We start from the raw sequence: 24,387 nt of genomic DNA, 5'->3' as shown, positions 1-24,387 counted from the left end.
AAGGGAACTCAGTTTGCGTAACTCTGACTATATCTAAGGCTCTGGGAAGGACATTCTGTATCCACTTCTTGATGTGTGTTTGGTTCATTGTCTCTCATGTTTGTCATCCTACTTCACAAAAGGAAAACTGCATTTTCTGTAGAGATGTCCCGATACTGTATCGGTATCGGAAAAGTATCGGATCGGCCCTTATTTGGTCATATCGGTATCGGCAAATATGCCAGTGTAACCACAGATCCGACACAGAGTAAGCGGTTGACACTATGGCAGAAAAGTGTATTGGGACATCCCTAATTTTCTGTATGCAAAATGTTGGGGTGGGGCAGAAATTGCTTCCTTAGAAATCCACTTTTCAACATATTTAGTCCACCAGAGATACTTTTCTTTCACATTATGAGTTTCAGAGAGCTCCTGTTCTGGTTGTTTCCCTAAGTGTGTGTGTGTGTGTGTGTGTTTTCTCTATAGTGATGGCAGAGGCCCACCAGGCGGTGGCCTTCCAGTTCACCATAACCCCCGAAGGCATCGACCTACAGTTGTCCTACCAGGCCCTCAACCAGATCTACCTGTCTGGTCTCCGCTCCTGGAAGAAACGTTGCAGCCGCATGAGGGTACGTACGACTGAGAGGGGGTGATTGCGACCAAAGGTAGCAGTTAACTATGGAATCGTGCGTTTCCTGTCCGTCAGTGTATCACTCTAAATCCCCAAACATGCCCATATATGGTGCCCAGGTCTCGTGACATCACGTCACGTCATCAGTGATGAAGATCCCTGATGTCGTAGTAAATGCGACCTGCTGTCGCAATTAAGCCCATATATGGAGATCCCTGATGTCATCAATATTTACGTTCTCAACAGGCCTGGGCCCTCATCAAACCCTGTATACTCAAGACACTGCCCCCGCTGTCACCCTTAGATCTCCATATATGTAGCTGACCCGTTCTGACCTCATCAAACGCGGTACACTCAAGTCACGCTCCATATTATGGCCAGTACAGAATTCATTCCACATGTTGATCTGAACCCCCCATGCAAAAGCACCAGCGCTCGCCCAGCAGTCTGCCGTCACCCAGGCTGATATGTTGATCTGACCCCCCCCCCCCCATGCCAAAGCGCTAGCGCTCGCCCAGAGAAGCGCGAGGTCGCTTCTCGCCCTCAGGCATCTTACTGGTCACTTTCTAAGTTTGTTTACTTCAATCTCTGTGAGGACCAGATGTCCTCGCAATGTAAGAACAGAAAGATGAAGGTAAAATAAGCCCTAAGCCCCTAACCACACCAAAAGGTCGAGACGGTTTTAGCGTTGTCCCTGCGGTGTGATATGTCCTGTTGCACGTTGATGCGTGTTGACGCGTGTCGCCCCTAGTGATTCAACGCATGGAATTCAATGGCCCAAACCACACCAAAGGGTCGAGGCGGTTTTAGCGTTAACTCCTTGCAACCGTTTGGACCCAAGGAGTTGCATGGTGACCCTTTGGTGTGGTTAGGGCTTAAGAGTGTTAAAATGGAGTTTGTATAGGAAGGGGCAGTGCAGCTAAAATTAATATCAAATATCTACTGAATCGAGCAACTTAAAAACTGTCTTCACATAAGCCTGAGTAGATGACATTAATATACTCGCTATTTAATGTGAATGGAATATCACTTGTTGTGAGTTGTGGCGGTGTTGTGCGAATCTCAGTAAGAAAAACTGTGATATTTCTGTGTGTGCATGAGCAGATGAACTTCTTTGAGTGGTTTGTGCATGGGATGATGATGGCTCTAGCCAAAGACATAAATGTCAAGGTTAGAATTCCCTTCTGTGTACGTGAAGGCTGCCCTAACATGTACCGACATGTGTTCTTTCTCATTCACTTTTATTCATATTTTTTTGAATTTTCTTTTCACTTCTTTGGTGAAACATGGCATAGAGTAGACGTGTGAATAAAGTATGTGTCGGCCAAGGGAGTACCTCCGTGCCTTTTTCCCCGACAGGTTATATCTTTTTTAAACATTTACAGTGGAAGTGACTGACAGTCACATCAGGCTTAGGCTCGGGAGGAGACTAAGCCTAACTTGCCTCCCACAATTTTCAAATGGTTCAGTCATTCAGTCTGGAGCACAAAAACCCACTTTTATGGGTCACAAGTATAAGATTTGCAACACTATCCTACAAGAAAATGACAATTTCAATTTAAAAACAAATTCCATGAATTAGTTTTACTTTTCAGAAGTAGTAAAAGAAGTAGGTTTGGGAAGAATGCACTGTCATAGATCTATGATTACATGAAGCCACACTGTTATTTAACCCGGTCTTGATTTCTAACACAGTGATTTTCAACCAGTGGTCCTTTAGGGGGTTCCAGGTGGTCTCCAACTAAATGATGGAGAGTTGGAAACCAAATGGACCCTTTGGGCTGTATTTTTGGTGTCTTAAGTACCAGGTCTTAACTTAACTTAAGACCTGGAGGCGTGATCAATTCCATTTGGCTATTCTGAGTGGCCAAAGAGCATTGACCAAACCTCCAGGTCTTAAGTTAAGTAATAATACCTGGTACCGTAATTTCCGGACTATAAGGCGCACCTGAATATATGCCGCACCAGCCAAATTTAGGGAAAATCCCAAATATGTATGTATACAAGCCGCACCGGACTATAAGCCGCAGGTGGCCGTTTCGTTAGCTCAGAGCCTTAGATGGCTCTGCGTTAGCTGTAAAAATCCATAGATTAGCCACACCGTTGTATAAGCCATGGGTAAAAAGTCGTGGCTTATAGTCCGGAAATTACGGTACTTAAGACACGCAAAATATTTGCCAGCCTGTTATCTTTTCTAATGATACCACATCAATACAGCATGGAATTGTGGGCCAAATCTTATCCAATGACAACAATATATTCTAAGTACTGGGTCTGAGAACATTGTAGTTGAACTTTATCAGAAATATTTTTCACGATTCCCTGCTTTTTGTCTAGTATAAACAGCAAGTGTTTAGAACTTTTGTTGTCGTTGTGCGTTAACAGAATCGGGTGATTAAGGGCGTGTACCCTGCTAGCCCCTCCTCCTGGCTCTTTGTCGTCATAGCGATCCTAGCAACCATGTACATGCGCTCAGACCCCAGCATGGGGCTCATTGAGAAGATACAGCAGCACCTGCCTCTGAGGTATGGACGCACGCACGCACGCACGCACACTTTAGTTTCTTTATTTGAATCCACAAATTTCAATTTGTTTTACAGGGAAACAAAATGATTTACGAGGTTGACAGTTCATGGGCACCTAAGGATACACATGGCCTTCACACAGACAAATTGCCCTTCACACAGACAAATTGCCTCTAAAAGCCGAAACAGAGCAGTATTTGGCAAGTCTTTTGGCTTTGCTCTTTGTCATGCCAGCTATTGTTAGGCGGTACATAGTAGAGTTCTCAACAGGCCTGAAAATTAAGGCCCGGCCCTAACTGATCAGGCCCAAGTCCCGACCCGGTCCTAAAACATCGGGTCGGGCTTGCCTTGGTCGGGTTTTGTCAAAGAGTAAAAGTGAAATGCCAGTCAGTTATAATTATTAAAAAAATGCGCTATATATATATATATTATATATATATATATATATATATATATATAAATAAAAAAGGGCAAAAAACTGTGCTACGTGCTAATAAATAAGTTGATGCAGTAAGTTGTCCGTCTCTGTTCCCTGGAGTGTCCAGTCCCTTTTTTGGAAGGTTTTTGCCCTTTTTGATGTCTATGCCTGCTAACTAGACTTGCACCTCCCACGGGTCTTTTTGGATGTGCAGGAGCTGGCCCTACTGATTAGCATCCATTTTAGGCCCAGCCCGAAAATGTCAGGTCGGGTTCGGGCAGAGTTTGAGAACTCTAGTACATAGGGGTGTTACAGTACATTGGTGCCATGACCTGGATCGGGTTTCCTGGAGGGACCAAAGGGTGGTCAATGAGGCACGCACATGTTTCCTTTTTCCAATCCCACACGTGGGAGATCTGGATTTGAATACGTTTGAATCTCATGGTGAACATAGTTTTGGTATTAAAAAAAAAAAGGTTTTGGTAGAACATAGAAAACGGTTGATAAAGAAATATGTGAGTTCCAGTGTTGATTTTGTCGACTAATACTATGACAAAAAAAGTTCTTCCTTTTTTCACAGACGAAAACTAAATGGGACCTAAATGTAAACTAAGCTAAATCTAAGACTAAATATATTGACAATTTCGTCAACAAACAAAGACTAAAGTGGGACTAGTGGACAAGAGATCCAGTATAACGGCCAAGCTACACCAGGCAATTTTGCGCGTGTGCGTATGCGTTTACTGTGCTCGTTTCCTGCGCGCGTACAGTGCGTTTGGATAGGACCAGTATATGTCAATGATACCAGCTACACCAGACGCACGGATACCGCGGGCCACCTATGTGTGCTCTAAAAATATGCGTATGCCCCCATGCGCGCGTATCTATATATCCTCCCGGAAGGTCCCGCACAAATCTGCTGTGCACTACAGATCTGGTGTAGCCGGGGCATTTCGCACGCAGTGCGCTTACGTCAAACGCACACATGCCCGGTGTAGCTTGGCCGTAAGTCATTTTACACTTGGTTGCATGCTGAAAATAGCAGATCTACAAGTCATTTTACACTTGGTTGCATGCTGAAAATAGCAGATCTACAAGCTCACAACATGTTGCAGCGCGACACGTTGTGAGCTTGTAGATCGGCTATTTTCAGCAAGTCTAAAATCAGTCATCCCGACGGCATCAAGGCCAGCCAAAATACATTTTAGTCTAACTGTAGTTTTAGTCGACTAATTTTTTTTGATATTTAGTCGACTAAACTAAACTAAAACAAGAGGGAGGAGAGAGAGAGAGAGCGCCAGTTCTATTATAGAACACCGGTTCCATTATAGAACACCGGTTCCATTATAGAACACCGGTTCCATTATAGAACACCGGTTCCATTATAGAACACCGGTTCCATTATAGAACACCGGTTCCATTATAGAACACCGGTTCCATTATAGAACACCGGTTCCATTATAGAACACTGGTTCCATTATGGAACACCGGTTCCATTATAGAACACCGGTTCCATTATAGAACACCGGTTCCATTATGGAACACCGGTTCCATTATAGAACACTGGTTCCATTATGGAACACCGGTTCTATTATAGAACACCGGTTCCATTATAGAACACCGGTTCCATTATAGAACACTGGTTCCATTATGGAACACCGGTTCCATTATAGAACACCGGTTCCATTATAGAACACCGGTTCCATTATAGAACACTGGTTCCATTATGGAACACCGGTTCCATTATAGAACACCGGTTCCATTATAGAACACCGGTTCCATTATGGAACACCGGTTCCATTATAGAACACTGGTTCCATTATAGAACACCGGTTCCATTATAGAACACCGGTTCCATTATAGAACACCGGTTCCATTATAGAACACCGGTTCCATTATAGAACACCGGTTCCATTATAGAACACCGGTTCCATTATGGAACACCGGTTCCATTATAGAACACTGGTTCCATTATAGAACACCGGTTCCATTATAGAACACCGGTTCCATTATAGAACACCGGTTCCATTATGGAACACCGGTTCCATTATGGAACACCGGTTCCATTATAGAACACCGGTTCCATTATAGAACACCGGTTCCATTATGGAACACCGGTTCCATTATAGAACACTGGTTCCATTATAGAACACCGGTTCCATTATAGAACACTGGTTCCATTATAGAACACCGGTTCCATTATAGAACACCGGTTCCATTATAGAACACCGGTTCCATTATAGAACACCAGTTCCATTATAGAACACCGGTTCCATTATAGAACACTGGTTCCATTATAGAACACCGGTTCCATTATAGAACACCGGTTCCATTATAGAACACCGGTTCCATTATAGAACACCGGTTCCATTATGGAACACCGGTTCCATTATAGAACACCGGTTCCATTATAGAACACCGGTTCCATTATAGAACACCGGTTCTATTATAGAACACCGGTTCCATTATAGAACACCGGTTCCATTATAGAACACTTCCATTATAGAACACCGGTTCCATTATAGAACACCGGTTCCATTATAGAACACCGGTTCCATTGTTGTGCGCTTGTAGATCGGAAATTACTTTCTTCAAATAATTTACTTTAGCATTGATTCATGAAAACGTATGCTTTTTTTTGGGAACGTTTTTTTGAAAATGTTTTGAAATTATAATTACAAAATAAAGTAGGAAACCCAAAAAATAAACGGACCCATAGAAATGTGACCCACAAATGGGTCCCGACCCAGTGTTTGGGAACCAGGAATTCCGTATTGTAATGCTAGTGATGCACTTGACCTCTCCCCCACAGCTGCAGGCCTCCTGTCACTCACAGCCGACTCACTCACTGTTTAATTTGTCCCATTTGTTTGCATGAACGCACACACACACACACACACGCACGCGCGCGCTCGCACACACACACACACACACACACACACACACACACACACACACACACACACACACACACACACACACACACACACACACACACACACACACACACACACACACACACACCTTAATTACCCCACCCAAGTACTTACATTCTTGTGCACATACTACTGTGTAGTGTGTACATAGAGAAGTAGAGTATGTAGGTCGGTAATTTCAGATGCAATTTCCCATGTGGCCAACAGATGTCACTATGTCTCCATCTAAGTGTTCTTCTATCCAGGTCCTTTTAAATTCAAGTACATTATCTATGCATTATCTATACAGTGGTGTGAGATAGTTGAGACAGCTGTTTTGGACACTGGTAAATGCTAATTTATACTGTTTGGCTTTTAGGGATGGGAATTATTGATTATTTCATTATTTATAATATGTTTTCATAACCTTATCGATCTATTAACCGGTTCGTTTAAAAAAAAATCTGAGATACTTCATTTCCCTCAATGTCTAAGATAAAAATCTACATCTTGCTGATATACAGAAAGAATACAAAAGGCATGTTATATTCCTTAATATTTATCTGACCATTTGAGATACAGGGCCAGGCAATAGCGCACCGAAGTCTGACGTCGATATCGGTAGAGGGTGCTAAGTAGGGGGTTCATGTACTTTCTATTTGCATTGTAATTCCCATAGGGGGATTTTAGATCGCCTCATATAAGAACTGTGATTGAAAAATAAGCAAATCATCCCGGCCGTTTTACTTGCTGTATATGGGTATGAAGAATCAACTGACTGAGAGAAAACGCCAAATGTCACTGCTGCTGAATTAGTTAAATTTTCTCTAGAAACAGGCTGACTGACTGTCGTAAACGAGAGACACCTCCCTGACAATATCGCAGAGGCACTTCGTTTCTTTTTGGACCACTATTATATGAGACGATTTTAAGATGACCCCATGTTATTCTCCATCGAGAAAAACGTCCATGAACCAGCGAGTGACGTCAGGACTTAGTTAGGCATCTTTGTATGAGGAATAAAATGAAATGAGAAGTACACTGTCTTGTCTGTCACATCACATGCAAAAGCAGAGACGTTTCTGTGGCTACCAAGGTGGGGGGGGACTTTTGTTAACCGGCTCACATGTGCATGACAGCATTACATTCACAGAAACACGCCTAATGATGGAACCATTTTGATTAATTGTCAACGGCGATTAATCGATTAACTATTAAAAGGAACCCTTGCTAATAACACAAATATGTTCCATAGGGCTGGACCACACAGACATATGACATCATCAACTTGTGACAGGAGCAGTTGCTATTGAGTGAAAGATTCTCTATTTATGAATTTTAGTTATAGAGGGCAAGTATAATGTTTTAAGGCATATTTGTCTTATTAGCCAGGGTTCCTTTTAACATCCCTAGTGTCTTTGAGTTCCTGTTAGCCAGGGTTCCTTTTAACATCCGTGTCTTTGAGTTCCTGTTATATGTTGTTTAATAGTTGTTTAAAAACCTCCTATCATGTTTAATGGGAAACAGAATTTGTTTTGCCATGAGTAGTGTTTATAATGAAGCATTCAATCATGATAAACGGTCAATGTTTTGTTTGTCTGCCTCTAACTCTCCCCTCTCTCTCTCTGTTCCAGTCTCCATGCGACTCTGAGTGCCCAGGGTCAGACCATGCTGTCTGCGCTGCTCTTTAGCACCATCCTGTGGCTCTCTCTCATCCTCACGCTTCGCTTCTGCCTCAAGCTGCTCCTCTCCTACCATCGCTGGATGTTTGAGCTGCACGGCCGCGTGTCCAACACCACCAAAGTCTGGGTGGTAAGTCGTGTGTGTGTGTGTGTGTGTGTGTTTGTGTTTGTTCATGCAAATAAATGGGACAAATTAAACAGTGAGTGAGTCGGCTGTGAGTGACAGGAGGCCTGCAGCTGTGGGGGAGAGGTCAAGTGCATCACTAGCATTACAATACGGAATTCCTGGTGTGTGTGTGTGTGTGTGTGTGTGTGTGTGTGTGTGTGTGTGTGTGTGTGTGTGTGTGTGTGTGTGTGTGTGTGTGTGTGTGTGTGTGTGTGTGTGTGTGTGTGTGTGTGTGTGTGCGCATGTGTAGAGATGTGTTGCATGAACTCGATCAAGGGTTCTCACACATTTTCTAACAATTACACACCCCATGACACCTTGAATTTATAGATTGTTACGTTTTTGTTGCATTCCTAAGCCAATAATTTGATGACAGCCGCAGTCTCAGGTAGGAGACTTACCGTAATTGAGCTGAAAATAAGTATTTTTGGTGGGTGAACTACTCCCTTAAGTCCTATTTCAAAAATATTGAACATAGCTTAGCAGATCTACAAGTTCATAACATGACGACACCATTTTCTTTTTTTCATTTCTGAAAATCCTTTTTCTTTGGGGAGAAAATTACATTTACTAGCGACCCGTAAAACCGGGTCTGTAACCCAACATACTGTCACCACCCTATGTTTGGGAAACATTGAACTAGATGATAACAAGTTATCTTCTGCCATGTCTGCCAGGGATGAAAGCCTGAATACGTTTCAGCCATCAGTGACGGATGTGACTGGACATCTGCAACCAACATGGGGTTGAATAACCACAGTATAGTAGCTCCCACGGCTCAGAGGGCCAAAAGAAGCACCATGTGCTCAAAGACAACATGGGTTTGCGTCCAGCACATGGCCTTTTCTCTCTCTGTGGGCCCAACTGTGGACCCATGTTTTGGGTGTAAAGGAATTTTCCAAACTTCCCACGTTAGTAGTCTGATTCAGTACTCCTTTTTTGTCTGTGAATGTTGCGGAGGGATCCCTCTGTCTCAAGTCTGCTCGGATGCAGACTTGCATGGGACAAAGCTTGCTGTACAGTATGTACAGCAATTCCTCTACAATACCTGTATGCTCAACCCAGTTCCTTTAAATTACCCCCTGGTTCAAAACTTCAAATGCTTCTTTGACCAGTAATTATATGTATACACCAACCATTAAGCTAAATGGTATCAAGTATCAACCCATACCATTATAAAGAGGTTGCATGTGGTGTTTCTTTCTTTTATCATGGCAAAATCTAGCCCCGCTCCTGTTGACTGAGGCTAAAATGACCTATGGTTTCTGTTGTAGTGCTCAATTTGAATTGGTGTGGCACGATTCCTGCTCAACTGTGACACCTGGAGCCAACTACTATGGCTTTAAACAGGCAACATCAAAGTGCTTGACTTAAACCTCTCCTAAAGTAAAACATAAGGCAATTATTCTTGCAAAGAATAACTGAAAGAATAATTAGAAATGTGATCGCAAAGGTGTATCTTGTTTCGATTCATTGTGCAGCACTAGTTCGAATGCCCCTTACGGTCATTGTAAACGTATGATGTACATGCATAGGCCCTATTCAAAAACAAGTTCTCTCTCTCTCTCTCTCTCTCTCTCTCTCTCTCTGTATGTCTTAGACTTTGTTGAGGCTGCTGTCGGGCAGGAAACCACTGTTGTACAGTTACCAGACATCTCTACCTCATCTACCTGTCCCTGCCATCAAGGACACATTGACTAGGGTGAGCACGCACGCAAACTGCATGGGCATATGACCGTGTGCGCTGGTGCAAAATGCATGAGCATATGACAACCTTTTCTCATAATAATACACAAGTCACACAACATGACATAATTTATTTTTTACGACATGCTTTTAACGATCGACAACTAATAGAATTGGTCCCCTTGTGTGTCTCTCAGTACCTAGAGTCCGTACGCCCCCTGCTGACTGAGCCAGGATATGAACGGATGGCCGCACTGGCCGCTCAATTTGAGGCAAACCTGGGGAACCGCCTCCAACGCTACCTCAAACTCAAAGCACTGTGGGCCACCAACTATGTGAGTCGATATATATACAGTACACAACCACACAAATGCATATATATATATATACTGTACACACATAACTACACAAAACCACACAAATACACACATAACTATAGACCTCTTTCAGGTGAGTGATTGGTGGGAGGAGTACATCTACCTGAGAGGCAGAGGTCCCATCATGGTCAACAGTAACTACTATGGCATGGTAAGTACTGCTATTATTACAACTATTTATCCTACTATGGCATGGTAACTACTGCTATTATTACAACTATTTATCCTACTATGGCATGGTAACTACTGCTATTATTACAACTATTGCTCCTACTATGGCATGGTAACTACTACTATTATTACAACTATTGCTCCTACTATGGCATGGTAACTACTACTATTATTACAACTATTGATCCTACTATGGCATGGTAACTACTGCTATTATTACAACTATTTATCCTACTATGGCATGGTAACTACTGCTATTATTACAACTATTTATCCTACTATGGCATGGTAACTACTGCTATTATTACAACTATTGCTCCTACTATGGCATGGTAACTACTGCTATTATTACAACTATTGCTCCTACTATGGCATGGTAACTACTGCTATTATTACAACTATTGCTCCTACTATGGCATGGTACTGTAACTACGTACCAGTAGTAATGATGAGCGTTGCGCCAGTCACAGACGTGCGCAGAGTAAGTTCAGTCAGGAAACTCAGTGCAGTTCTCTGGCAGCCGGCCGCCTCAACTCCACGTCCACATCCACTCATCCAATCACACACACTCATTTCATTCTCAGACCGCTCTATTTCATCTGGAAGTTTGCACTGCTCATTCCTGCTTTGCTGCTGTCATGCTTGCTGCTGCTGCATTCACCACTGCTGTCTTGCTTAAACACTGCTGCTCACCCTGCCACCACCCCAGCTACCACCTGTTGTCTTGGAGCATGCTGTTTATGTACAGGGGGATTCGCCGAGTCTCTATGGCTGGGAGATGCGCTTTATCAGGGTACATAAAAGCAGATCCAATTCATCAACCAAAACCATACGAAATATATTGCTCATTTTATACTCGATAAAAAAAATATTCTATCCATTCAGGAGTTGTCCTGACTGAACTACTACTACTAGATTAGGAACATACTATACCCATTACTTGTAAATGTACTTGGATGTAAAACGTTCTCTCCCTCACTGCTCTGTTCCCCATGTCTCTCTTCCTGTCCTATCCTCTCCTCTCTACGTTGTCTCTGTTCCCCATGTCTCTGTTCCGGTCCTATCCTCTCCTCTCTACATTGTCTCTGTCCCCATGTCTCTCTTCCTGTCCTATCCTCTCCTCTCTACGTTGTCTCTGTCCCCCATGTCTCTGTTCCTGTCCTATCCTCTCCTCTCTACGTTGTCTCTGTCCCCCATGTCTCTGTTCCTGTCCTATCCTCTCCTCTCTACGTTGTCTCTGTCCCCCATGTCTCTGTCTCTGTTCCTGTCCTATCCTCTCCTCTCTACGTTGTCTCTGTCCCCCATGTCTCTGTTCCTGTCCTATCCTCTCCTCTCTACGTTGTCTCTGTCCCCATGTCTCTCTTCCTGTCCTGTCCTCTCCTCTTTACATTGTCTCTGTTCCCCATGTCAGGACTTCTTGTACGTCACCCCCACCTCCATCCAGGCTGCCAGGGCAGGCAACACCATCACAGCCCTGCTGCTCTACAGACGCAAGGTCAACCGAGAGGAGCTGAAACCCGTAAGAGAACACACGCACACGCACACGCGCACACACACACACACACACACACATACACACACAAGATTGTGCAATCGTGGAATGAGCAACTAAACGTTTGGGTATAGCGCCCACAAACGTAGGCGGCAGCCGACCGGAGGGGGAAAAAAAAACCTTTTCTGCCCAAAAAGTGCATTTTATCCTTGTGGTGGGGGGCTCAGAGTGCACCCACCGGGGAAAGTAGTCTTTCTAATGACCAAAACCGTCTTTGTACTGGTGAGTAGCGAAAACGTTCTTTTACATTTTAGCAGAAGTCGAGAGGCTGTGGTGCATTTCATGCGAGGGCTCATAATAATAGCTCTAATGCAACGGCATATTCATACCAAAGACACGGCAAAGACACGGCATATGGGCTATCGACTGCCCCACCAGAGGATTTATCCAGACCTCCCGGTCTCAGGGCGGCCACTAACCACACGGCCACTTAGCTGAAACACACATCCAGGCACAGGTTTATTCATTGATCGTGTTCATCTTCATCATCCCTTTCATCCCCCCCCCCCCCCTCCTCTCCTCAGTCTCGTGTACCTGGTACGGTCATCCCGCTATGTGCTGCTCAGTGTGAGAGGATGTTCAACACAACGCGCACGCCAGGAGAAGAGACTGGTAACACACACACACACACACACACACACACACACACACACACACACACACACATATATGCACATACAGTAAGCGTGTGTGAACATGCAATAATAACCATTATTTTTAAAGGTATACGTGCACATGCAGTCACACAAAGTGTGCATGTGCATATACACACAACATGAATTTTCATTGTGAAGCAAGTTGTCACCATGGTAATATCGTATGGAAATCCTCCCAACGGAACTAACGGAGTCCAATTCAGGTCAGCTTTAGTGCAGGGTTTCCCAAACGTTTCCATGCCAAGGGCCTCCGAAATGGCATTATACCCTTTAAGTTAACAGTTTGACTGCGGAAAACGATTTATCAGACTTTTAATCAACCCCCCTTCACTGCCGAGATTGTTGTATTACCTTTAGAGCATACGCTGAATTATTTGGGCTTTTAATCCGCGAAAATCCAGCAAAAAAAGCTCCCCTGGTTTGTTGTGATCCGATCGTACCAGCCACCATCTTGGTGCACCCGGAAGACGCACACAAGACCCGTCTCCATGAGGCGTTGTACCCCATTCAGTTGCATTGGCCTCAATTTCCCAGAAGCCCTAGCAGCCCACAGCATGTGACGATTTCCGGTCTTTTTATCACAACAGATGCGCCTACTCTCTTTCTCCGCGGCGAAGAAGAATTTTCTTTTTTTTGTTTACATTACGGCGGATTAAACACATAAAACAAAACTCGCGTATGTCCGATATGGCAGCGACATTAACCTGGAGTAATCCATTCAAAGCACGGAAACTGTTAAGACCTGAGGTCGATTCTACAAATGTCTTCATTTGACTTTTGAGTTTTTCAGAAATACCTATGTTTCTATGTCAGTGGTTCTCAAGTGTTGTCATGTAAAGGACCCCAAAACATTATATGAAATTGGCCGTGGACCCCCTTCTGAAATTATGTTGTTCCAGGGACCTCCTCCCCCCCCAGAAGCAAACATTTGAGTTAAAAAACGTTCGCTGTGAAATAATAATATATTCCAAAGTGTTGCGACACTGTTTATCTGCTATTCTGTAGCATATTCTATAGCATAGACATAGACAGTTGTGAACTTGTACTGTACTTGTACTGATGGGCTATTTTCCGTATTTACAAAAACAAACAAAAAACATTTATATTTTCTTTTCTTTAGTTTTTCCTCACCACAAATCTGTGTCTCAGTACGTCGTAGGTTTTCACTTCGAATGTATGTTGTGTAGAAATAGACTTAACCCATTTTGGGAAAAGGGAACCCCTTTTGATGTTAGCATTATGTTATGCTTTAGCTATTGAAAAAGCGCGCCACCGAGTGGTGCGCTACGAGCTTGTAGGTCTGCTATTTTTGAAAAATCGAAGAACCACTGACATGGAAACATAGCTTTTTCAGAAAACTGTCAGGATGTAGAAGACATTTTTAGAACCTGATCTCAGGTCAGAATGGGTTAAACATTATGTTATAATTTAGCTATTGAAAAATAGCAGATCTACAAGCTCATAGCGCGCCACCGAGTGGTCACTAAACTGCCTCCCCCTGGCCAGCCAGGGCGCCTGATGAAGGGGAAAGGAACTCAGGCATGAAGGAAGCATGAGTTCAAGTCCGTTGCTCTCCCCTTGTCCCCCATATATGGGGACTAGGTTGGTGGAGGGTGTGTAGAGCCCAGGATCACATTAGATGATTGACACAGGGGTGAAAAAGGGGTTACAAAATCGTGGGATAAAAAATATATTATAAAAAAAAAGAAAACTGTCAGAATTTAGAAGTTTTTCTTTTTTTCGAGGTCAGGCCTAAATGGGCCGTGGCCATAAATCACTCACTCACCCTCGTCCCCGTCTCCCCTCCAGATGTACTGCAGCACTGGCAGGACAGTGAGTTCGTGGCGGTGTATCACAAGGGACGCTTCTTCCGCCTGTGGGTGTACCGCGCCGGCCGGCTGCTCTGTCCCCGGGAGCTCGAGTACCAGATCCAGAGGATCCTGGACGACCCCTCAGCCCCACAGCCTGGGGAGGAGAAGCTGGGGGCCCTCACCGCAGGAGAAAGGTATATGGGACGGGGGATAGGAGTCTATGGCTTGTTGTACCCTCGGTTAGCCTGACGGTTGATGATTAGCCGACTGAGTGAATGAATGATGCTGTGATGATTCTAAGTTGGCTTTTAACCCATTCTGACCTGAGATCAGATTCTAAAAATGTCTTCTACATCCTGACAGTTTTCTGAAAAAGCTATGTTTCTACGTCAGTCGTTCTTTGATTTTTCAAAAATAGCAGACCTACAAGCTCGTAGCGCGCCACTCGGTGGCGCGCTATGAGCTTGTAGATCTGCTATTTTTCAATAGCTAAAGCATAACATAGTGCTAACACCAACACAAAAATTGTTGATCGATTGGTTACTTTTTGCTAGCTGGCCAGCTAAATGAAAACGGTGGTTTTAACCAATCACAAACGGGACGGCAGTGGCTCAGCGGTAGAGTGGCCGGTAGAACAGCTGGATGGGAACCGGGAGGTTCCCAGTTCGATCCCGGGCTTCCCCATAACCCCAAATTGCTCCTGATGTGCAGGTTGGTGGGGCCTTGCATAGTTTCCATCACTGTATAAATGTGTGTGTGTGTGTGTGTGTGTGTGTGTGTGTGAATGGGTGAATGTAATGCACCCATTCACACACACATTCACCCTTATGTACAGCGCCTTGGATAAAGGCGCTATAAGTGCACAATTTGCCATTTACGAATGTGACCTGTAGCAACCGACCGCCCTGTGCTGTCCCCTCGGGCTATGGGAACAACAGACACGCTGAGCTCATCAGTGCAGCTGTTTGTCTCTCACCAGGAGAGGCAGTGCAGGCTGAGGCTCGTTCATTGACCGTTTTTTCACCTCAAATGTTTTCTGATACATATTTAAGTTTAAAACGAGTAATGCTATTGCCAATGTCATTTTGGGTTGGATAACATGGCAGCCCAACAGTGTCTCCCTGATGATAATCGGGTGCAAAATTCATATCCTATACTAATACTGCCACGAAGACGCCCTGAGGGCGAGAAGCGACCGCATGCGCACGCATCCGCCTGGGTGACGGCAGATTGCTCGGCGAGCGCTGGCGCTTTGGCATGGGGGGTCAGATCAACATACTGTATGGAATATACTGTACGTATTCTGTACTGGCCATATGGAGCGTGTCTTGAGTGTACAGGGTTTGATGTGGTCAGATCAACATATGGAATGTCGGAACAGGTCAGCTTCATATATGGAGATCTAAGGGTGGCAGGCAGCGGGGGCAGTGTCTTGAGTGTACAGGGTTTGATGAGGGCCCAGGTAGGACCGGGCCTTAATTGTTTGGTCCTGTTGAGAACTCTAGTGTTCGCCGGCTGCCGGGCGCGGCTGAAACTAATAACTTTGGGGCAGTCTAAAGTCAAAAGTTTGATTGGCCAGGTATCAGTCAAAAGGGAGACATCGAAGAGGAAGGACGGCTGGGGGTGGATCAACATCTGTAATGTCAGAACAGGTCAGCTCCATATATGGAGATCTAAGGGTTTGTGGTTTGAAGTCAGATGTAGAGTTGCTGGCCGGCTACATATACGCAGATCTAGATGGACGTTCGGACTGACAGGTTTTACAGGTTTTCATAGAATCATAAGAAGGGCTTGCTTATGTCATCACGCAGTACGGCTTGTGTTTGACAGGAAATAATTCAAAATTTCAAATGTGACTTTTAGGAACCTTTGCCTTTAAAAAATACAGAAACATGGATTAGTTTCATTTTTGTTTGGGGCATCTAGGGAGCAAGGATAATCTCTAAAAGTGTGGAAAAACATATTTTTGACACATAAATAAATGATGTGTTTGTCTTAAGTTTAATGTGCACACTAAACTTTCAGCTCCAGTTTGCATCCCAGTGCCTTTATTACCAACCACTAGGTGGCACCCTAGGGCCGATGGTCATCTCCATCTTTGGGCATTGACCTTATTACTAGTCTCGAGACAGACTGTTGAGTCGACTCGCATGTTTTACCTGAGTCTATAATCGATGTGTAATCTAGTCCAGTAGGCGTATATCTATTCTACGTGCGAGCATAAATGAAGGGTTCTGTCTCTTTCTCACTTCCTACTTTTACTTCTCACTTTGATCTGCAACTGCAACACATCATGTGTTGATGATGTCATCGACATGCATGTAAGGAGAGAGAGAGAGAAACGCATCTGTAATTTCTAGGAAATGCTTCTGTGTGTGTGTGTGTGTGTGTGTGTGTGTGTGTGTGTGTGTTCTACTTGTATGGTCTTTGGTCATGCTCACACTGTTGATTCCGTCGACTAAAATTATGACGAATGTCCGTCGACTACCTTTTTTCACTGGGGAAAATGGAATAAATAAGAACTAAGCTATGATGACTAAAACTATGACTAAATATATTGACAATTCCGTCAACAAGTAAAAACGAGACAAAATGTTAAGGAAGGACTAGTGGAGAAGATCTAAAAATCAGAAGTCTAAAATCAGTCATTACAAAACCAAATACATGAATCTACATTTAACTGTAGATTTAGTCGACTAAAATCCTATGATATAATATTTAGTCGACTAAAACTAGACCGACACTAAAACATTTCAGTTGACAAAAATGTGACTAGAACTAAATGAAAATGTATTAAAAGCCTTTGACTAAAACTAAAATTAGCTGTCAAAATCAACACTACCGGTACATAATATTCTGCTTACACAATCCTGGGTCAAAAGTAGCAAAGTATAGTATAGGCCGTCGGGATCGGGCGTCGTCGCGTCGAACCCACGGCACACTGCCAGACTGCCCAGACAGATACGCCAGCCGCCTGGGCCAAACTAAATTGTATTTTGCACGCATGTCTGGATTAGCACCCCCAGGGGAACTACTTGATATGATTGATGGCACTTATCTCTGGAATTGCACTTTGTTTAAGTTATCTTTCGTTTACCTAAGGCTTGCCCCTTGTATTGAGCAGATTTTGTATCACTTACGAATAACAAATAGAAACAAGCTGATTTGTTTTACTACTACCTTTATCCCTCTCTGTCCAACACTACACTCAATGCTTAATGCTTCTTATTAACAATGCTGCCCTTTGTGTGCGTGTTTGTTCATGATAGGTGTGTGAATCTACACACGCGGATACATTCATTAACACTGTCGTGTGAGTGTATAAATAGCTGTGGTGTTAAGTGCATTTACTTAAGTACTGTACTTAAGTACAATTTTGAGGTAATTGTACTTTACTTGAGTATTTCCAATACTTTTGCTTCTACTCCACTACATCTCAGAGGCAAATATTGTAGTTACAATCTGCAATGGTCAAGAGGTGCACGTACATTCACAAACTGTGAACGCGTGCAGGATCCAAAAAAATAACTGAGAAAGGAGAGGAGATCCGCACACCGTTTCAAAAACTCCCAAAATAATGTATTGACAACAGAGCAGACAAAATATACAACATTTCAGCCGAAACTTTGTATTTTAGCTTTTAAAACGGTGTGCGGATCTCCTCTCTACTTCTACAATATCTCAATGTGTCGCAATGCGACGTATTGTGAGCCTGTAGATCTGCTATTTTCGAAAAGATTTTTATACATTAGAAAACTTGAAATGGGACATTCTGCACAATGAGTACTTTTACTTTTGGTACATTTTGATGCCGATACCTTTGTACCTTTTACTCAAGTGCATTTTAAATTCCTGACTTTTACTTGTAACGGAGTACTTCTATATTCCAGTGTATTGATACTTTCACAGTTTCACTTAAGTGAACCACTGATAAATAGCATACTGAATGTGTGTTTACTCACCTACTTCCGTGTGTGTCTGTGTGTCTGTGCGTGCGCGTGCTCCTGGCACAGGATGCCGTGGTGTCAGACTAGGAAGTGCTACTTCAGCTCGGGGGTCAACAAGCGATCGCTGGACTTGATCGAACGGGCCGCCTTCTTCGTGACCCTGGACGACGAGGAGCAAGGCATGATGGGAGACGACCCCGCGGGGAACCTGGACCGCTACGCCAAGTCTCTGCTGCACGGGAGATGCTACGACAGGTGAGGGAGAAAGAGATGGATCGGCTCCCGAGTTCTGAAATTATTCACACTTAACACTCGGGATGTCGAAAGTGACACTGTGTATGTTGTGTGTTTTTAACAAAAAAATACTTACCGGTAATTAATTAATGAATTATTGTAAAGCACTTTGTTACAACTTTGTTGGTATATAAATAAAGGTGGTATGGTATGATACACTAAACCCATCTCTCCATCTCTTCCTCTCTCCTTCCTCTGTCCCTGCCCTGGTATCTCTCTCTCTCTCTCGCTCTCTCTCTCTCTCTCGCTCTCTCTCTCGCTCTCGCTCTCGCTCTCTCTCTCTCTCTCTCTCAGGTGGTTTGACAAGTCCTTCTCCATCGTCATCTATAAAAACGGGAAGAACGGGCTGAATGCAGAGCACTCCTGGGCTGACGCACCGACAGTAGCACACCTCTGGGAGGTGTGTGTGTGTGTGTGTGTGTGACAGTCACATACCTATTATAGTATGCCCCTCTTTAGTGATGTTGGCACGTTTTTGTAACTACAGTGTTGTTAAGTTTGGAATTGAACCGCTTCTCTTGTGAATAAGCCAAGTGTTTTTGCATTCTTTAACCATATGTACAGTATGGACACACATACACACACACACACACACACACACACACACACACACACACACACACAGGTCGGGTAGTTACTGGTCTAGCAGTCCATATATGGGCATATACGCTCCAGATTTGTGCTTTTGGGCATGTCCTGTCCAATAAACTGCATGCTGAATATGGGCCTACAGACAGTAATAAAGGTCTATAATAGGGTGATGCTCTTGAACATGGGTATTAATCCACTTGAAATGTAAATGAAATTGATGGTATCTGTGTGTGCTGCTCTACACCTGTCCCTCTCCTGCAGTTCACTCTGGCCACAGATGCCTTCCAGCTGGGCTACACAGAGGACGGACACTGCAAAGGAGACATCGACCTCTCTCTGCCTCACCCACAGCGCCTCGCATGGGACATCCCCACCGAGGTACCGTACATGTACACTTATACATACATACATACATACACACATACATATGCAGTGCCTCCCCTGGGACATCCCCACCGAGGTACCGTACATGTACATGCCCCAGATGTGGCCCCAGGGTGGTGGGCGGGATTCAGATTTTACGGGGGCCAGTTTCGAATTGCAGCCGTCCGTAGGTGCCCTTTGAGAGCGGTTTTGAAGGAGTCAAGGGATTTGCATGTCTTAATGACTGTTGGTAGGGTGTTCCACATTTTGGTGGCATAGGAGCGAAAATAATTTAGTCCCTTGTTTGTGCCGAATCTGGGTTGTACATGGTTCGTTGCACTACCTCTGGTGTTGTGAACGACAGTCGTTAAAAATTCTTAGAGCCTTTTATTAGGTGCTAAGTATACAGAAATGACAGCTGTTATGTATACTTAGCACCTAATAAAAGGCTCAAAATTTCCGTGCTGCTCCAGTACAGTGTCCTCCTCCTCCTTCTGCAACTTATGTCCCTGTACCTGTGAAGCACCGGATCAGCCGTTTCAGGCTTGAGGCGCGTTGGTATCCTAAATATGTATTGTACATGTCAGTGTCTATGCTTTGCGGAACTGTGCACGTGTGTGTACCAGTGTCGATTTTGTCAGAAAAAACATTGATTTAGTTTTAGTCATAATCTTTTGAATAAAACATTCGTTTTATCAGGCGTATTTTAGTCATCTGAAATATTTTAGTGTTAGTCTAGTTTCTGGCGACTACATACCATACGATTTTAGCCGACTAAATGTACAGTTGATTTAGTGGACTAAATGATTTGTTTGATGGTGTTTGATGGTGTGTAATGGCTCATTTTAGACTTGGTTGCATTGTGGTTTGTAGATTGGCTATTTCCAGCATGCAACCAAGCATAACATCACTTGTCTTTCAGTTCTACTGGATCACTTCTCCACTAGTCCCTCCCTAACATTTTTGTATAGTTTTTATTTGTTGACGAAATTGTCAATAGGTTTTGTCATAGCTTTATTCATCATGGCTTCGTTTTTTTCTAGTTTTTTCTCTCTATGCCTCACTGAGTGTCATGCTGGGTCTCTATGCCTCAATGAGTGTCATGCTGGGTCTCTATGCCACACTGAGTGTCATGCTGGGTCTCTATGCCTCACTGAGTGGCATGCTGGGTCTCTATGCCTCACTGAGTGTCATGCTGGGTCTCTATGCCTCACTGAGTGGCATGCTGGGCCTCTGTGCCTCACTGAGTGTCATGCTGGGCCTCTGTGCCTCACTGAGTGTCATGCTGGGCCTCTGTGCCTCACTGAGTGTCATGCTGGGTCTCTATGCCTCACTGAGTGGCATGCTGGGCCTCTGTGCCTCACTGAGTGTCATGCTGGGTCTCTATGCCTCACTGAGTGGCATGCTGGGCCTCTGTGCCTCACTGAGTGGCATGCTGGGTCTCTATGCCTCACTGAGTGTCATGCTGGGCCTCTGTGCCTCACTGAGTGGCATGCTGGGTCTCTATGCCTCACTGAGTGTCATGCTGGGTCTCTATGCCTCACTGAGTGTCATGCTGGGTCTCTATGCCACACTGAGTGTCATGCTGGGTCTCTATGCCTCACTCAGGGGAAGAAAGGGGTGCCCCACTTCCCTACACTTCCCGTGGTCTGACAGCTGACAGCTCGATGGCGCCGTACTATGGCGACACGCTCAGAGCAGCTCTCGTCTTATTGTTTGTCTTCATGTTTTATGTCTCTGTCTCTTCGTGCATTGTTGTTTATGACCGTAAGACACTACTGGACATAAGATTGGATGTTCCCAGCGATTGGAAGCCGCGGTATTTACCGAGAGAACTTTACAACAACAACAACGCGGATACCCCGCCACAGAGCAGCAACAAACACAGACGGGGGAAGAGAGGTGGCGTCCTAGTGAGGTTACGAGGACGACCTACCAGACCCCCGATCCCCAGTTTGCTGCTCGCTAACGTTCAGTCTCTCGATGAGAACAAGCTGGATGACCTCCACAGCCGCTTACGTTCACAACGGGATATAAAGAACTGCTGTGTGTTTTGCTTCACAGAGTCGTGGTTGAGCTCAAACACACCCGACAGGGCGATACAACCGGAGGGGTTCTCTGTGTTCCGCACTGACCGTTCTAGGACGGTCACGGGCAAGTCAAAGGGAGGTGGTGTTTCCTCATCAATGACACGTGGTGCACCGACGTGGTTATTGCCTCACAGTACTGCTCGCCAGTACTAGAACATCTCACACTAAGGTGCAGACCATTCTATCTCCCCAGGGAGTTCCCCTGTGTATTGCTAACGGCTGTTTACATTCAGCCAGAAGTCAAGGCAGCCGAGGCGTTGGATGAGCTGTATGGCGTCATTAGCAAACAGGAGACTATACACCCGGAGGCCGTATAAATTTTGGCGGGGGACTTTAACCACTGTAACATGAAAACTGTGTTACCAAAGTACTACCAACATGTCAAATGCCCAACCAGAGGGAATAAAACTCTGGATCACTGTTACTCCACCATCAAGGCTGCTTATAGAGCGCTACCGCGCCCTCACTTTGGGAAATCCGACCACCTGGCCGTGCTTCTACTCCCTGCCTTTAAGCAGAAGGTGAAGTGTGAGCAGCCCACAGTGAGATCGGTACAGAGCTGGTCCACAGATCACGTTACCAAACTCCAGGGCTGTCTTGATGCGACAGATTGGACCATTTTCAAGGACTCTGCCACGAGTCTGGATGAATATGCGGATTCTGTCGCCGACTACGTCAAGTTCTGTGTGGATATCTGCATTCCAGTACGTTCCGTTCGCTCCTATCCCAACCAGAAGCCATGGATTAACAGTGACATTCGCATCAAACTGAGGGAGCGCACCATCGCTTTCAAATCCGGGGATGTCGAACTCTATAAGCGATCCAGGTATGAACTGAGAAAGGCTATCAAAGCCGCAAAGAGACAGTACAGAGTCAAATTAGAACTCGACTACAGCGGCTGTGACTCGCGGCGAATGTGGAGCGGACTGCAGGCGGTTACGGGCTATAAACCCAAGTCAGGTAATATCACTGACACCTCCGCGTCTTTACCAGACGAGCTGAATAACTTTTTTGCCCGCTTCGAGGCTCACAACTCAGACCCGGGCACGGCGCAGAGCGCACCTGAGGCGGTGGACCTGCAGGTGACGCAGAGGACTGTGAGTAAAGCGTTCCAAAAAGTTAATGCTCATAAAGCTGCAGGGCCAGACGGGATAGCCTCTCGTGTCCTTAAGACATGCTATAACCAGCTGTCATGGGTTTACACAGACATATTTAACCTGTCCCTGTCATTGTGCGTGGTGCGGCGGTGCCATTGTGTTTTAAAAAAACAATAATTGTACCCATTGCCAAGAAAAAACCTGTTACCTGTCTCAACGATTATCGACCTGTTGCTTTGACATCTGTTCTCATGAAATGCCTGGAGAAAATGGTTATCTCTTATATCAAGAGCATAATTCCTGCTAGTATTGATCCTTTACAGTTTGCTTACTGTGCAAATAGATCTGTGGATGATGCAATCTCTCTTGCTTTACACACTGCCCTGGTACATCTAGAAAAGAAAAGCTCTTATGTCAGACTACTGTTCATAGACTATAGTTCCGCATTTAACACTATTGTACCATCTAAATTAGTGTTGAAACTCAGTGGCCTTGGTGTGGGCAGCTCCATCTGTAACTGGCTATTTGATTTTCTGACGGGTAGGCCCCAGTGTGTTCGCATAGGAGAGAGAAGCTCATCCACAATTCTCACCAGAACCGGTGCGCCCCAAGGCTGCTGCCTCAGTCCTCTGCTGTACAGCTTGTTTACATTTGATTGTGTCGCCAGATACGAGAATAACATCATAATTACATTTGCGGATGATACCACAGTGATCGGACTAATAACCGACGGTGATGAGAGGGCCTATAGGAGGGAGATAGAGGATCTAACTCTATGGTGCGATAACAACAACCTCTCACTTAACACCAATAAGACCAAAGAAATCATTGTAGACTTTAGGAAGTCCAAAGGCATCCACACCCCCATTTCCATCAAAGGGTCATCTGTCGACATAGTTGATAACTTTAAATTCCTGGGCATACATATCACAGACACATTCACATGGTCACTCAACAACGAGTACATCCTCAAGAAGGCGCAGCAGCGACTGTACTTTCTGAGGCGCCTTAAAAAAATTGGCTTAAGTACAAAAGGACTAGTGAACTTTTATCGCTGTATAATTGAAAGGGTCTTAACTGGCTGTATCACAGTGTGGTACGGTAACACGACCACTCAGGATTGCAAGAGGTTGCAGAGGACCATTAAAACAGCAGCTAAAATCATCGGCACTACAGAATTACCCAGTCTCCATAACATCTACACCACTCGCTGTATGAAAAAAGCCCATAACATCATGGAAGACACCAGCCACCCCGCAAATACCCTGTTCAAACTACTCCCCTCCAAAAAACGCTACCAGAGCATCAAATCTCGTACCACCCGTCTCAGTAACAGTTTTTACCCCCAGGCAGTCAGGCTGCTGAACAGCTGACCTTGAACTGTATTGCACTTCACTTCACTTGCACTTTTCTTTTCCTGTTTTTGTCTTTTCTTG

At 44.6% G+C, this 24,387-nt stretch overlaps 1 protein-coding gene across 1 annotated transcript in view; it reads left to right on the top strand.

The window, feature by feature from the left end:
* cpt1a2b (carnitine palmitoyltransferase 1A2b) overlaps positions 1–24,387 on the top strand; it is a 49,558-nt gene that overhangs the window by 6,208 nt on the left and 18,963 nt on the right. The window contains exons 2-13 of the mRNA XM_083780993.1: positions 466–608; positions 2,996–3,135; positions 8,103–8,280; positions 9,917–10,018; positions 10,200–10,337; positions 10,453–10,530; positions 11,962–12,069; positions 12,627–12,714; positions 14,568–14,763; positions 18,583–18,771; positions 19,105–19,210; positions 19,663–19,779. Coding sequence (XP_083637119.1) covers positions 468–608; positions 2,996–3,135; positions 8,103–8,280; positions 9,917–10,018; positions 10,200–10,337; positions 10,453–10,530; positions 11,962–12,069; positions 12,627–12,714; positions 14,568–14,763; positions 18,583–18,771; positions 19,105–19,210; positions 19,663–19,779 — 1,581 coding nt within the window. The 5' untranslated portion in view covers positions 466–467. The remainder of the gene's footprint in view (positions 1–465; positions 609–2,995; positions 3,136–8,102; positions 8,281–9,916; positions 10,019–10,199; positions 10,338–10,452; positions 10,531–11,961; positions 12,070–12,626; positions 12,715–14,567; positions 14,764–18,582; positions 18,772–19,104; positions 19,211–19,662; positions 19,780–24,387) is intronic.

This window comes from Protomyctophum parallelum (assembly GCF_964188405.1).
Source record: "Protomyctophum parallelum genome assembly, chromosome: 13".
Taxonomy (NCBI): Eukaryota; Metazoa; Chordata; class Actinopteri; order Myctophiformes; family Myctophidae; genus Protomyctophum; species Protomyctophum parallelum.
Note: the sequence above shows the minus strand (reverse complement) of the source record. Positions and strands in the feature narration are given on the sequence as shown.